The sequence below is a fragment of the Megalobrama amblycephala genome, linkage group LG18, assembly GCF_018812025.1.
Source record: "Megalobrama amblycephala isolate DHTTF-2021 linkage group LG18, ASM1881202v1, whole genome shotgun sequence".
Taxonomy (NCBI): domain Eukaryota; kingdom Metazoa; phylum Chordata; class Actinopteri; order Cypriniformes; family Xenocyprididae; genus Megalobrama; species Megalobrama amblycephala.
The window spans coordinates 4,596,339-4,610,812 of NC_063061.1; the positions used below are offsets into that span (position 1 = coordinate 4,596,339).

At 35.8% G+C, this 14,474-nt stretch overlaps 2 protein-coding genes across 6 annotated transcripts in view; both read left to right on the forward strand.

Moving 5' to 3' along the window:
* Positions 1-746: 746 nt before the first annotated feature.
* On the forward strand, positions 747-3,822 carry zcchc10 (zinc finger, CCHC domain containing 10). 2 transcript variants are annotated; one of them, XM_048167130.1, is made up of 4 exons: positions 747-945; positions 1,115-1,276; positions 2,845-2,889; positions 3,051-3,822. In XM_048167130.1, the coding sequence occupies exons 1-4, from the start codon at positions 905-907 to the stop codon at positions 3,274-3,276; spliced, it is 474 nt and encodes a 157-aa protein (XP_048023087.1). In that variant the 5' UTR covers positions 747-904; the 3' UTR covers positions 3,277-3,822. The 2 variants fall into 2 exon arrangements, with proteins under 2 accessions (XP_048023087.1, XP_048023086.1); XM_048167129.1 differs by having other exon boundaries at positions 751-945; positions 3,039-3,822.
* A 2,045-nt stretch (positions 3,823-5,867) lies between these two features.
* The window catches only part of aff4 (AF4/FMR2 family, member 4), a 52,576-nt gene continuing 43,969 nt past the window's right edge, over positions 5,868-14,474 (forward strand). For all 4 annotated transcript variants that reach the window (XM_048167340.1, XM_048167338.1, XM_048167341.1 and 1 more), the window contains exon 1: positions 5,868-6,189. The gene's annotated coding sequence lies outside the window, so the exon portion shown is untranslated. The remainder of the gene's footprint in view (positions 6,190-14,474) is intronic.

The window sequence follows — 14,474 nt, forward strand, 5'->3', positions numbered from 1 at the left end:
GCTCAATGACATTTCCTCTCTCAAGATCCATTAATGTACTAAAAACATATTTAAATCAGTTCATGTGAGTACAGTGGTTCAATATTAATATTATAAAGCGACAAGAATATTTTTGGTGCGCCAAAAAAACAAAATAACGACTTACATAGTGATGGGAAGCTTCGGAGCGTTATGAATCAGTGTGTCGAATCATGATTCGGATCGCGTATCAACCCGCCAAACTGCTGAAATCACGTGACTTTGGTGCTCCGAACCGCTGATTCTTTATTTATTTATTATTTTATGCTGTCTTACGTTTGAATAACTAAATTAATGCTCTTCCTGACTATTTAAGTGACTATATTCTGATTATAAACTAAGTATTACACTACTGATGCTCAACACACACCAGCAAATGACATTTTACCGGAAGTTTTCGAGCTGGCTTATATTATTGCTGAAGTTCTAAAGAACGCTCCATTGATAATACTGTAATTTTTAGAATGGAATTCACAAACATTATTCTAATCTGAGTGAAGTAGAGGTGTATGGAAACCACAGCCTTAGAAGTGTTTGCGTATTTGGACCTTAAAGGGACAGTTCACTACAAACATTCTTCCAAATATCTTTCTTTGTGTTCAGCCGAACAAAGAAATTTATACAGGTTTGGAACAACTTGAAGGTGAGTAAATGATTACAGAATTTTTATTTTTGGGTGAACTGTCCCTTTAAATTTTATAAGTTTCGCGGTTTATTAACGTATTACGTGCTGTACTCTAATTCACATGAACAGATAGATAAATAGACAAACAAATTAAACGGAATAAATCAGAAACTGAAGCCTCTCCCAAGCTTTAGATGGCACACTTTATTCTTCCAGGCTGGACGTTAAACCGGACCACAGACGCACACGATCGCATTCAAAATGGCGACTCCCATGCATAGACTGATCGCACGAAGACAAGCGTGAGTTATTTGGCACATTAAACGATTTTGGACTTGTAAATTATATTTGTTATGTCTTCATTGTATTTTGTTTATCTCATCAGTCGTCTGTTTGAGTTTTTGTTGTTTCAAGTCGTCTAGTTATACTATGTATTGTTGAATATTAGTATGTGGCTTCACGTTTCCACAGGGAGGCAAACAAACAACATGTTCGCTGTCAGAAATGCCTGGAATATGGACACTGGTCCTATGAATGCACTGGGAAAAGAAAGTATCTTTATAGACCTTCCAGGACAGCTGAGTTAAAAAAGAAGCTGAAAGACAAGGAGAACAAACCTTCAGATGATTTGGGGTAAGAAACACAACAACACATTCACATACATGAGTTGTGTTATTGAATGAACGGATTACTGGTTATTAAGTATATTTCAAGTTCAGTAATCTAGTTGTGTTGCTTTAATATTAATAATAGCATTTCAATAGAGCTTTTTAAGTAGTGATGGGCGATTTCGAAACACTGCTTCATCAAGCTTCGAAACCTGTACGAATCTTTTGATTCGAATATTTGATTCGGAGCGTGTGTCAAACTGCCAAAGTCACGTTTTTCTTTTAATTAATCTTTATTATTAATGTTTGAACAATTACAAAACCGAAAACAATGCCAGAGTTAATGATACAAAAATATAAAATACAATATCAACCAAACAAAGTCTGCCAAAGTCAAGTGATTTGAGTAAACGAGGCTTCGTTACGTCATAACTGAATCGAATAGTTTCGAATTGAACAAGAGTCTGATCTCTGATCAGTTTTACACTTTAGATGTATACATTTTAATTAGACATTAGTATAATTAGTAGTTAGTCTCTTATTGGGCTGTTTAGCTGAGCCATCCATGGAACAAACAAAACAATCCCTTAAAATTGATAAAAGGACACATTATACAGACACTTGGTATATAGTCTAATTAGATGATTAGTTAATTGAATTCTATAGATTTTACTTTGCAATCGGTTTGTAAAAGTTTTTTTTGTTTCATTTCCACTGTTCTGACCAGCAGGGGTCACCAGCGTGTCGCGTTTCGAACGCTTCGAACGGTGAATCATTTTGCAAAGCAATTGATTCGAATCTTTGGTTCGGAGCGTGTATCAAACTGCCAAAGCCACGTTTTTCTTTTAATTAATTTTTTTTTATTAATGTTTGAACAACAATTACAAAACAGAGAACAAATGCAGGGTTAAAGATACAAAAATATAAAATACAGTATCAACCAAAGAAAGTCTGCCAAAGTCTAAACGAGGCTTCGTTACGTCATAACTGACTCATAAGGGTCTATGGGTTTTACCTGATCTCTGATCAGCTTTGCACATTAAATGTAGATGTTTTAATGATACATTAGTATAATGAATAATAGTTGCTAATAGTCTCTTATTTGCCTGTTTAGCTGAGCCATCCATGGAACAAACAAAACAAGCCCTTAAAATTGATAAAATAACACATATTATACAGACACTTGGTATATAGTCTTATTAGATGATCAATAAATAGATTTTACTTTTAGTAAAACATTTGCAATGTGTTTGTAAAAGGTTTTTTGTTGCTTTACACTGTTCTGACCAGCAGGTGTCACCAGCGTGTCGCGTTTCGAACGCTTCGAACAGTGAATCATTTTGCGAAGCAATTGATTCGAATCTTTGAAAAGCTTCGTTTCTCCTATCACTATTTTTAAGGCAGACAACGCCATCTAAAGGCGAAAGAGCAGAATGCAGAACTGGACACTGCATGTGTTGATAGTATAGATTGGACAACCACATTATAGACAACTTCATTACTTGTTTGTCGATCATTCATTCTCATTTCAATTATCATGTTAAACACTGGAAAGTCACATGATGTAAACTGTACTTTCTTTACCTGTTTTAGACCTGGAATAACACAGCGCACCGAGAAAAAAGCTAAGAAAAAAAGGTGAGTCATTGCCTTTCTGGGAATGCTCATGTTACCAGTATAAACATGTTATTATGACCAATATGCACTAAGATAAAACATCCTAATATTTCACTTTATTATTACATAATTACAGTGAGGAAATGTGTTCATGTGCTGTTTTCTTTGAGGTCCTCCTCCAGCTCCAGCAGCAGTGATTCGTCGAGCTCTTCCAGCGACTCTTCCTCAGACAGCAGCGACTCCTCCAGCTCCTCATCCTCGTCTGAAGACAGCAGCAGTGACAGCGAGGACAGCTCCAGCCCTTCCTCCTCGTCCTCCTCCTCGTCTTCCTCCAGCTCTGACTCAGACTCTGATTCCTCAAGCAGTTCTGATCAAGGCCCTCCGAAGAAGAGAAAAAAGAAGAAATGAGGGTCCAGCTGAATGATTCAAACACAGAACTTGTATCGTACGTCGACAGTACGTGTGTGAGAAGGCTGGGAAGTGATGAATGTGAAGAAACGGAGATATATTGTCATCCTGTTTTGTAAAATGTAAAATCACACACATCCTCTGTCACATTCACTTTTTTTACCTTGAAACAAATGCAACTTTTTGTTTTCCCTTCCTGCCAGAGTGTAGTGGCGTCTCAAACCTATGAATTAAAATACTATAACGATTTATTCATTCATACTGATATTTTCCGTCTTTTTTAATGTAAAGATCCATTTTTGCTTCTTTAGTTTGATTTTGAATTGTTTTGTTTTTTTTAAAGTAGGGATGATGGCATAAAAAAGAGGCTGTTTTTACATTTTAAGATGTAATAAACTGATTTCTTACAGAGAGAAATGTAGCTTCTGTCAGATAATAATGTTAATACTGCATTTAAATCTTTTGAAAGGAAGCATGTCTCATTCGTCACATTCGATTCACAGCCATATATTTGTACACATCGCTTCATAAAATATTTATAAAGCGTATCGTGTTTGTAGTTTTTTTTTTATTTTATGATTTGTGCTGAAATTAAATAATATATTATTATTTAGATACACTACTGGTCACTGTAATATGAAATATTTCAACAATTTAAAATGTTTCTATGTGAATATATAGTGAAAAATAATTTATTCCTGTGATCAAAGCATTGTTACTCAGTCTTCAGTGTCACATGATCCTTCAGAAATCATTCTAATATGATGATTTGATGTTTAAGAAACATTTCTGATTATTATCAGTGTTGAAAACAGTTTCATATTTTTGTGGAAACTGATTTTTCAGGATTATTTGATGAATAGAAAGTTCAAAAGAACAGCATTTATTTGAAAATGAATCTTTTGTAACATTATAAATGTCTTTACTGTCACTTTTGATCAAATTAATGCATAATTGAAGAATAAAAGTATTTAATTATTAAAAAATATATATTTTCAACACTATTAATGATCAGAAATGTTTCTTAAAGGGACAGTTCACCCAAAAATGAAACTTCTGTCATCATTTACTCACCCTCAAGCTGTTCAAAACCTGTATAATTTTCTTTGTTCTGTTGAACACAAAGGAAGATATTTTGAAGAATGTGTTAAACTGAACAGTTTTGGGGCACCATTGACTTCCATAGTGTTTTTTTCCTACTATGTAAGTCAATGGTGCCCCAAAGTGGCCTGGTTACAAACTTTCTTCAAAATATCTTCCTTTGTGTTCAACAGAAGAAATGTATACAAATTTGGAACAACTTGAGGGTGAGTAAATGATGACAGAAGTTTCATTTTTGGGTGAACTGTCCCTTTAAGCAGCAAATCAGCCTATTAGAATGACTTCTGAAGGATCATGTGACACTGAAGACCGGAGTAATGATGCTGAAAATTCAGCTTTTTTTTATATAAAAAATGTAATTATTCTAGAAATTTTGACTAGTAGTGTAATATAAAATTAATAAACTAATAAAATATTGAATTACATAACAAATATTGGCCTGGGCAGGGCTTAGATTAAGCCAGGATTAGGCTTTAGTTTAATTAGGACATTTAAGTAGCTTTTATAAACGCATCTTGAGACAAAACAATAACACTAACATATTTTAAGCTAAGTTGGTGGATAAAATTCATCCTCAAAATCAACATTATTGAAAAACTTATTTTTTTTTAGTACAAACAAATGCTAAACTTTGAAAAAAAGTAATTTTTATTGTTATAATTGTGATTTCATAATATTTAGATATGAATCCAACTGAAAAATACTTGTGAAAAGATGTCTTTAAGTTAGTAAAACAGCAAATAGTGGAGCTCAGCAGCATCTACTGGTAAAAGTGATTGTTTTTTACTTTTAAAACTGCGTTTTCCAAAAGATTGGGAAAAATCTCACACTAAACCATGTCAAATTATCCATGTTATCCCCATGAATGAAAGTTAGAAATATGGGTCTTTTATAAAGTGAATTTTACATAAAAAGCTGTTTTTGTATAAAAACCTATTTAAAAAATGTTTTTTAAATGTATTTATATAAATTTTAAAAATATGATAAACACTCTAAAAACTGCACAAATGTGGAGTAAAAACATTAATAAACAGAGTAAAATTACATTAGTTTTTTAAAAAACATTTATTTTGTTACAAAATTATATTTTGTTGCCTGGGGTCTCTGGAGACCCCAAAGACCCTGAGTGCGACTTTTTTCGACACTAACATAAAAACAAGATATCACTCCAATTTTTTTTTTATTTGTAGATCTAGAAAGTGTTAACCACTGTACAAAGTTTCATGTCATTTGGACAAAGAGAACGTTTTTTTTTTTATTACTTTTACGTACTTTAGGGTCTAAAAATACCCTATAAGGGTTAAAACAGCTCAAACATGTATTGTAACAAGCGAAACCGGAGGATAATTTCGTAGAAATAAGCCATAATTAAAGTAGATATCTGCGTATCAGTTATTAGACACATAAAACTGCAAAATCATGAAAAAGTCTACTTCTGAGTTGCCTGAGAGCGCTAAAGACGCTGTCTATCTAGGCTGCGCGCTCGCATTGAGACACCACCGCGCTGAGAGGACGCGCACTCGTCACGTGACCACGTTAGTTTACGAAGCCGAAAGCAGCCAGATCCGCGATGATCTCCTAACAAAATGACCGTGATCTGCTGGAAAAATCTGTCCGACACCATCATGACGAGCAGACGAGCCTCGGCGGCATGGCTCACCTAAACGAGCGGTGTCTTTCAGAGCAGGTACGCGTTTCTCGCCGGCGGCTGACACATTTATTGGGACGCGACAGCAGATCAGTGGACGCGGACAGAGACAAAGGGAAAGGCTTTCATAGCTAGAATGCTTCGGGCCTAAAAGAAGCCAAGAGGTAAGTGGGCCACAAATCGGGCGATTACATAATTGAAATGATCTGTGTACGCACGCATACAGTAATGTTTGATTATTTATTCACGAGATAAATCGTTACAAGTTGTTAATGTTGGAGAGCTAGCATTGTTTAGCCAACATGCGAACTGATATCTCACACTCACATGCCATCGACTAGACAGCGCATTATTAGGAATTAACTATCAATTTTATACTTTCGATCGGAATCGATCGTGGACAGTTTATTGTTGCTAACGTGTCGTTTGAAACATCCCCCCCCCCATGTCTACCCCCTTTCAGATGCAGAGTTCATATTTAATGCCATTTTTTGGCACCTTAATTATTAGAAGTGGACATTTCTGCTGATGGACAATTAAACGACGTTCAAATTCAGTTGGCGTTTGAGTTTTAACTTCCAAATATCGTTAAATGCTAATGGGAGAGTCACGTGAACACATTACTGACCGTTTCAGGAGCTCAACTGCTTGTTTATTTTAATTAATTTATATATTTTTTTAAAAATAATTCATATTTTATATATATATATATATATATATATATATATATATATATATATATATATATATATATGCTAGTGACGTCACGACGTAAAAACGTTGAAGTATCTTTGCGTCACCAACTTGACAAAATGTAAACACGGTCAAAATGGCAGTTGCTTGGCGAGTTCAATTCGGTTCAGACTAGTTACAGTCGAGAATACGTCGCACATTTGGTTGTAATTTAGCCATTTTAATCGGAATTAACTAGAGCAAAAGAAAACAAGTGATATTTTTAAGATTTTGAGCTTGACAGTTGTCAGTATTCTTGTTTCAAACATGTTTTTGTTAATGTATCAACATGTAGGCCTTAATTTTAGGGCAGATCTACTGTTCAATCATAATAACACTTACTCCATCATGTCTTCCTTGCAGTTTGCATGTTTGGAGGCCATTTTAAAGTCAGCTAGAGCAGGAACAGGGCTTTGTTTGGAGTTGCATACTACTATACTATTCCTTACTGTGGTGTATAGTTTGTGTGCTCTGCGTAGTGTGCAAATTTGCTTTGTGTTTGCACCATTGCATGTGTGGCCCTGAAAAGTAGACTTCATAGGGTGTTTGGTTATCTTAAGTGATTAGGGAGTGTGTATTCTCAGTCCGAAGGGCAATGCAAATGGCATGGGAAACAAGTGTGCATCGGTATATCACGTTACAGGAAGTAGAGAGGCACCAGTGCTGCACAAAGTTGGGTGAGAATCAATTTTCAGCTTTGTAGTGGCTACTAGGCTGTAGTGTGCGAGTATAAAGTGCACATGAAAAGTGAATGATCTCTGTGAGTCAAGCCCATTCTTTTTAAATAAAACTGAAGTAAACTTCTACAGATGTCCCCTAGTTAGTGAACACTGTGAAACGGAACAGAATGCACTGTGCTGACTACTGTATCCCATAATGCAATTGTTTAATCTCACCTTCCAGAGTGCAAGAGTCACGTTAAAGTAATAATTCTGTTCTTTTTCTCCATAGAAGTACTGCTTTTATCACTAACTTATAAACCTTTAAAGATAAATCCACTGTGAGCTTTGAAGATAATGATATTTGCTTTTTTATATATATAATAATCGTGTTTCAGAGCAGAATTTCTGGTGAAAACTACATTACCCATGATTCTGCAAAGAAATCTCCACCAATCAGAGATTCTAAACAAGCTAATTGCACCAACTAACTTTTTAGTACCAGTCCACTCCCTTTTCTTCGCTATTGTGACATATAACTGCGTAAAACAGCTTTTGGAACAAGAACAAATGTAGGGCGGGGCTTAATTTTGTCCATAGGGAATTGATTGGATGGTTGTGGTTTGCTATTGGTGGATCTCATGTGAGTGACAGGTTGCCCCGCCCTCGTCATCAGAGTTTAGATGTCGCTGAAAGAGGGAGGGAAAGATATTCTGATTCAAGATTACAAGGGACATGAATTTAACAAAATGATGTGCTCAGAACGATATTGAAGAAAAATGCGATAACTTGTTAATAATGCTATATTCGATATGCGATACAGTTATGCTTTAAATTATATTTAAATATATGAGATTTGTGATCGCACGCTGTCTGAGAGGCGGCTTTCTGTGCATGTGCTTCAGGTGTGTGTCAGACAGTTCAGAGCTGATTTCCGCAGCTCATTGTGCTTAATATCTCTTTTTAACATCAAGAAAGTTAGACGCAAGTAACAGTCTTTTATCTGCTATATGCGTCGATCTTAAACTTTGACTTTTTGCCACCTTTTGAAGTAGCCTGTTAGCACCATTCAGATAATCATGTGTGTATCGCAATTTGTACATTTGCAATATTTCGATAATTCCTCTTCATCGTTCAGCCTTAGCCCAGATAAATCATTTATAATAGATACTGCAATATTCTATTAAAAAAACACTGTCCCTTTTGATTTCATGGTGACTTTAAATATTAGAGTGTATATAAATATATGCATATTCTTTAATAAACTTTTAATGTTGTTTGTTTCTATATAGATGATCAACATCTATGAATTAATGTTTATATGTAGATGTCATTTTTTTAATTCGCTAGTCATTTGCAATGCTTCATGGGATTGTAGATCTTTCCCTCACTAAAGTTGTTAAAGGATTAGTTTACTGTAGCATTAAAATGTCCTGATAATTTATTCTCCTCCATGTCATCCAAGATGTTCATGTCTTTCTTTCTTCAGTTGAAAAGAAATGAAGGTTTTTGAGGAAAACATTCCAGGATTTTTCTCCATATGGTGGACTTCACTGGGGTTCAACGGGTTGAAGGTCCAAATGTCAGTTTCAGTGCAGCTTCAAAGAGCTCTACATGATCCCAGACGAGGAATAAGGGTCTTATCTAGAGAAAGATGGGTCATTTTCTTAAAAAAAATAAACATTTATATACTTTTTAACCACAAATGCTCATCTTGCACTGCTCTGAGATGCGCCACGCATGGCGTAATCATGTTGGAAAGGTCACGCGTGACGTAGGCGGAAGTACCGATCCAGTGTCTACAAAAGCGAACGTGCAAAGACTAAGTCAGACGCCCTTTACAAAAAAAGGTAAAACAACGATGTTGGGCGATTTTGAAGTTGGAGGAGAAAATGAGATGGAGTTTTTCACTCTATCGCGGTACTTCCGCCTACATCACACATGACCTTTCCAACATGATTACGTCATGCGTGGCACATCGAATAGCAGTGCAAGATGAGCATTTGTGGTTATAAAGTATATATTTTTTATTTTTTTAGAAAATGAGCGATGGTTTCTCTAGATTAGACTCTTATTCCTCGTCTGGGATCATGTAGAGCTCTTTGAAGCTGCACTGAAACATTTGGACCTTCAACCCGTTGAACCCCAGTGAAGTCCACTATATGGAGAAAAATCCTGGAATGTTTTCCTCAAAAACCTTCATTTCTTTTCAACTGAAGAAAGAAAGACATGAACATCTTAGATGACATGGGGGTGAGTAAATTATCAGGAAATTTGAATTCTGAACTGAACTAATCCTTTAAGTTCACAGTCTTATATCTTTGTCTATTTGTCTCAAATGGCTTCAAATCAAAGGTTGTAATGTTGTGGTTCTCATCGTGGCTGGTTGGTTTGGTTCCTGGTTTATAACTCTCTGTAATGAAGACTTTTTAAAAAATCCCTATGGGAAAAATGAATGGAAAAAATAGCTCTGGAACCAACACCACTGAATTAGTGTGCAGAGATGCTCTATTTTCAGAGTGATGGATTAAAAGCCTTCATGTCTTTGACTTATTATTCGATCGAACAGTCTAAACTAAAGATGTCACAAAGTTTTACAAACCTGGATTAAGAATGTAAAATATCTGCCGAGTTCACTGTTTTCACATACATTTTTAATGGGTAGTAGTAGGCAGTTTATAGTATATACCGTGTAGTATGCCATAAAATGCCACCCAAACGTTAGCTGCTCTATTGCTTAAATGAAATGAATAATTACCCAGCTAACTCATGCATGCCTCCAGGCTCCTGGCACAGATGTAAATCTTGAGCCGGGACAGACCTTGTGCTGCTTATGTAACCAAACTAAACGCACACACTCTCACACGGTCTCTGACTCCTGCCCCGTACACTGGGATCAGAAGATGAAGCGCACAGAAGACCACGTTCCTACCCAGAGTTCATGATGTTCATTGATAATCCAGTGGCAAACTTGATCCCAACACCGCTCGTGTGTGTAAATAACATGATAGGTCTTGACACTTCCTGTTTTAGTTGTGGTCCGTGGCTTGAGTTGACTATTTCCTCTGTCTGTGTTTATGACTAGAAAGAATGCGGCTGACACTTGTTTGCCTTTGTTAGTTCATAAAAGCTTCTACAGCTTGTTGGCAAGGGCTCTAACAGGCCGTGCAACTTGTTCTTCTCTAATTTTGAGGACAACTTTTGTTGTTGTTGTACTTGCAACTTCAGCAGGGCTGGATGAGGTCAGAGCTGCTCGAGGCATTCATTTACTGCAACAAATTCCTAGTCAGTTAAAGGAGTAAAAGCCTGTTTTCCAAGATACAATTGACCATTTTTGTTGCTGTGCCTAAATACGGTTCATATTACTCACGGTTCGGTTTTTTATCACAGTTTTAGGGTCACAGTTTCGGTACGGTTCGGTATGTGCTATGTTCAGGGGGAAAAGAACTACTGTCAAATACAAATAAAGAAAATAAGAACAAATAATTGAACTTCAAGCACAAATAAAATAAAGAGTGCTTTTCAGGTAGTTCTAACAGCAGTTTTGAATTAAGTAATCAAATGTAAAGTTGCATTGCATATAATCTTCACTGTATAAATTAAATAACGATGAATTGTTATTATTAAAGTTAAAGAGGAGTTATTAAGCCCCCATAGATCCCCATAGAAAGCAACATAATTAACACTTTCGAGGCCCGGAAAGCTACTAAAGACATCTTTAAAATAGTCCATGTGACTACAGCGGTTCAACCTTAATGTTAAGCGACGAGAATACTTTTTCTATGGAAAAAACAAAACAAAAATGATGTCTCTCATGCAGAAGATCAACGCTTACTTCTACATCATCACGTCTTTGGCCCCGCCCACTGGCACATTAGTGAGATGAGACAACAAGGAGAGAAGAGACATGCAGGATCACTGGATTAAAAATATCCAAAGAGTGAAGCCAGATTTTGATGTTTTCAGAGAAAATATCATATCAAGATCGTGAAGGGAAAAAAAAAATAAAAAATTACATTAACGATAAGCTCGATGGACATATTCACTCTATATGGATTGATCTAACAGCATATCACACAGCAGAAACAGCCAGTCAGTGCATGTCGTGATTTCTGCGTGTCTCTGTGTGAATGAACAGCGTGGTTTCGTCTGATACACAAACGTGACGCTCACTGTGATTTCAGCGTCTGCCGTGTCTATATATGAGGACGTGAACACATGAACTTCATCTCCAGAGCTGTTCTGAGAGTCACTTTACAAGATTTGTTTAACTTCAAGAAATTATGACTGAAAAATATCACTAATGTATACTAAAATATACTTCTCAAAGTAATAATAATATTATTACTATTTCTAAGTCATATCATACAACCAAGATATGTTTTTATTAGGGCTGGGTAAAAAAATATTGATTTCTCGATTTTAATCGATTTTCATTTTTACGAACCGATATCAATTCTTAAATCCCAAGAATCGATTAGTCTAGTCTGTTTTCAGTTGATGAATGAGCAGAATATGTAGCGCCTCCCATCCAATAAATCGCAATAATCTTTGTGCTTTGTTACTTTTGATATGAATCAAAGTCTCAGATTTCAAATGACGTCCATCTTATTATGAGATTCAAAAAAAAAAAAAAAAAAAATACAGTTTTGGCGCTGTTTAATGTGGCGTGACGGATCGCTTTAGCGCCTCAGTTAAAGAGAAGCATGTGATCATCCTCTCCTCCGCTTTAATACCAGTTACAGCGAAATAAACATGCATGAACATCTGAAGGTATGTTAAAATATACAGTACAACTTACTGAAATCCGTATCATGTCTCGTGTAATCGCTCAATCAGTGCTTCAACCTCGGAAAGACGTCAATAAAACAGCTTTAACGTCACATTTACCTCAGAAAAACATATTCAGTGACCATAAACTCATTAGTCAGCTAGAAAAATGAACTCTAGAAAGCATCATTCTGATAAATATAGATATGCACCGTTACATATTCATTATAGTTTTTAATGTTCTTAAATATTTAATGCATGTTTGAATAAATCAGTTATGACAGCCACGATTTAAATGTTTATATTTCAAAAAAATGAATTGGAGTAGAAATATGATTATGTAATTCTAAACTTTATCATTGAGTGTAATTTAAGTGTTTGTATATAAATGGGTTAATTTCAACCTTCAATATTATTATAGTAGTACCAACTGACTCCATGTGTAGTTTACAGCATTAGTTGAGATTTTTTTTCTTCTAGAAAATTTGCCATGTACTGCAACTGAAATACTACATCCAAAATAATCGATATCAAATCGAAATTGTAATCGAATCGAAAGCATGTGAATAGTAATCGAATCGAATCATGAAAATTGTCAATACCCAGCCCTATTTTTATCCATGTTTTAAATGTATACAGTTCTCTTGAGCAGCATCTTATTTGACAAAAAATAAAAATGTTTACATTCAATAGAGAATGGTTTAGTATATGTGAATAAGTAAAGCTGGGGACACACTTAACAATTATGCTGATTATGAATGTGATTTGATACTTAAGACTGATCATGCCCAGGGTCTGTGCCAGTTGTGTTTAGTCGGTGTTTACAGTCAGTATTTAAAATCATATAGGCCTAGTTTCACAGACAGGGCTCAGCCTAAGCCAGGATTAGGACATATTAGTTTTCATAAACGTTCACTAGAAAAAAACATTACTGGTGTTCATCTTGAGACAAAACAATGGCTGTGACGTATTTTAAGATATATCAGTGCAAGTTGCTTTCAGTTAAAGCAGCTCAAACATGCATTTTACTCTAGGACTAGTTTAAGCCTTGTCTGTGAAACTGGAGGAACGTGTTTTTCAGTTCAGTCTTAGAATGTTTCAGCTACTCGTTAAGTGTGTCCCTGCCTTAAAAGTAGCTATAATTGCTTTCTCTTCCCTTCAAATAAATTTTTTTTTTTTTTTACCAAGAGGCATTTTTGTACTACAGTTTTTTGCAAAAATGTCTCTAGTCAGAGAGGAAGCCATGCAGGATACTAATTTTGTCATTATATCATCATCAAATTAGAAACATTATTTCTTTACATGTAATTATTTAGCGTCAACGCCTGGTTAATCCAGATTTGAGGTAAATCACTCGAGTGATCGCTTCTCGCTCTTTGTTTGACCGAGGCAGTACAAGCGCAGGCAGGTGTGCTACAGGTAAACGTGACAGCGGGGCACGGCCGAGGGTTCGTTCCACATAACCATTCAGAAATCGTGAGCCTTCAGTACACAAAAAGAACCATCACTGAATGGACATGAACCTGCGGTTCATTAAGTGAGTCAGATGTTGATTCAGTGAAGAAATGATCTAGCTGATTCAACCCAATAACTTAAATAAATCATTAAAAAAAAGCTGCCCAAATGAATCCTTAGTTTGTGAATTGGACTGTTTGTTTTTGTGTGCAAAGACAGGACAACTTTTTTACTTCGTATTTATCAATATCCATATAACTGGAGAAAAATGCTTTATGCCGTGGGACTGTAGCTTTGCAATAAATACTGGCATAACTAGTGTTGTCAAATATTGATATTTCGATGTGTATCTGAAACTGTTCCAATACTCCTTTTCTGCAGTATCAATACACTGATACCAGCTGCGCGTTCTCGCTCTCTCTTCTCTCCGACGGTGAATTGACACACCCGCCTCCTCTCACTCACTCGTCTTATTCACTCTGTTTGAATAGTGCTTGTATTGCGCATAATTTTACTCATTCCCGCAGTTTTCGTGCTCACGACAATAGCATGCGCACCACTGATCTATAGAAGTGCTGCGCACATAAAGCCGCTTCTCAAACAGCGTTCATGAGTACCAAATTAACTTCCTTTTTCCTGGCTTATTGCGCATAAATGGTCAAATGCGTACTAAATGATGTCAAAATGGCCGTCTTGCCGAGTATTCAGGAAGATACAGTCAGTTTTGTAGAGTAGTTGAGAGAATACGCATGTTGTGTAACACAGGGTTCGTACGGTCATGAAAAACCTGGAAAAGTCATGGAATTTTAAAATGGCTATTTCCAGGCCTGGAA

Excerpts from the sequence above, each read along its gene's own strand:
- zcchc10 (XM_048167129.1), top strand. The coding sequence starts at position 905 with ATGGCGACTCCCATGCATAGACTGATCGCACGAAGACAAGC. Across the intron at positions 946-1,114 it reads CTGATCGCACGAAGACAAGC|GGAGGCAAACAAACAACATG; the intron begins GTGAGTTATTTG and ends ACGTTTCCACAG. Across the intron at positions 2,890-3,038 it reads AAAAAAGCTAAGAAAAAAAG|GTCCTCCTCCAGCTCCAGCA; the intron begins GTGAGTCATTGC and ends GTTTTCTTTGAG.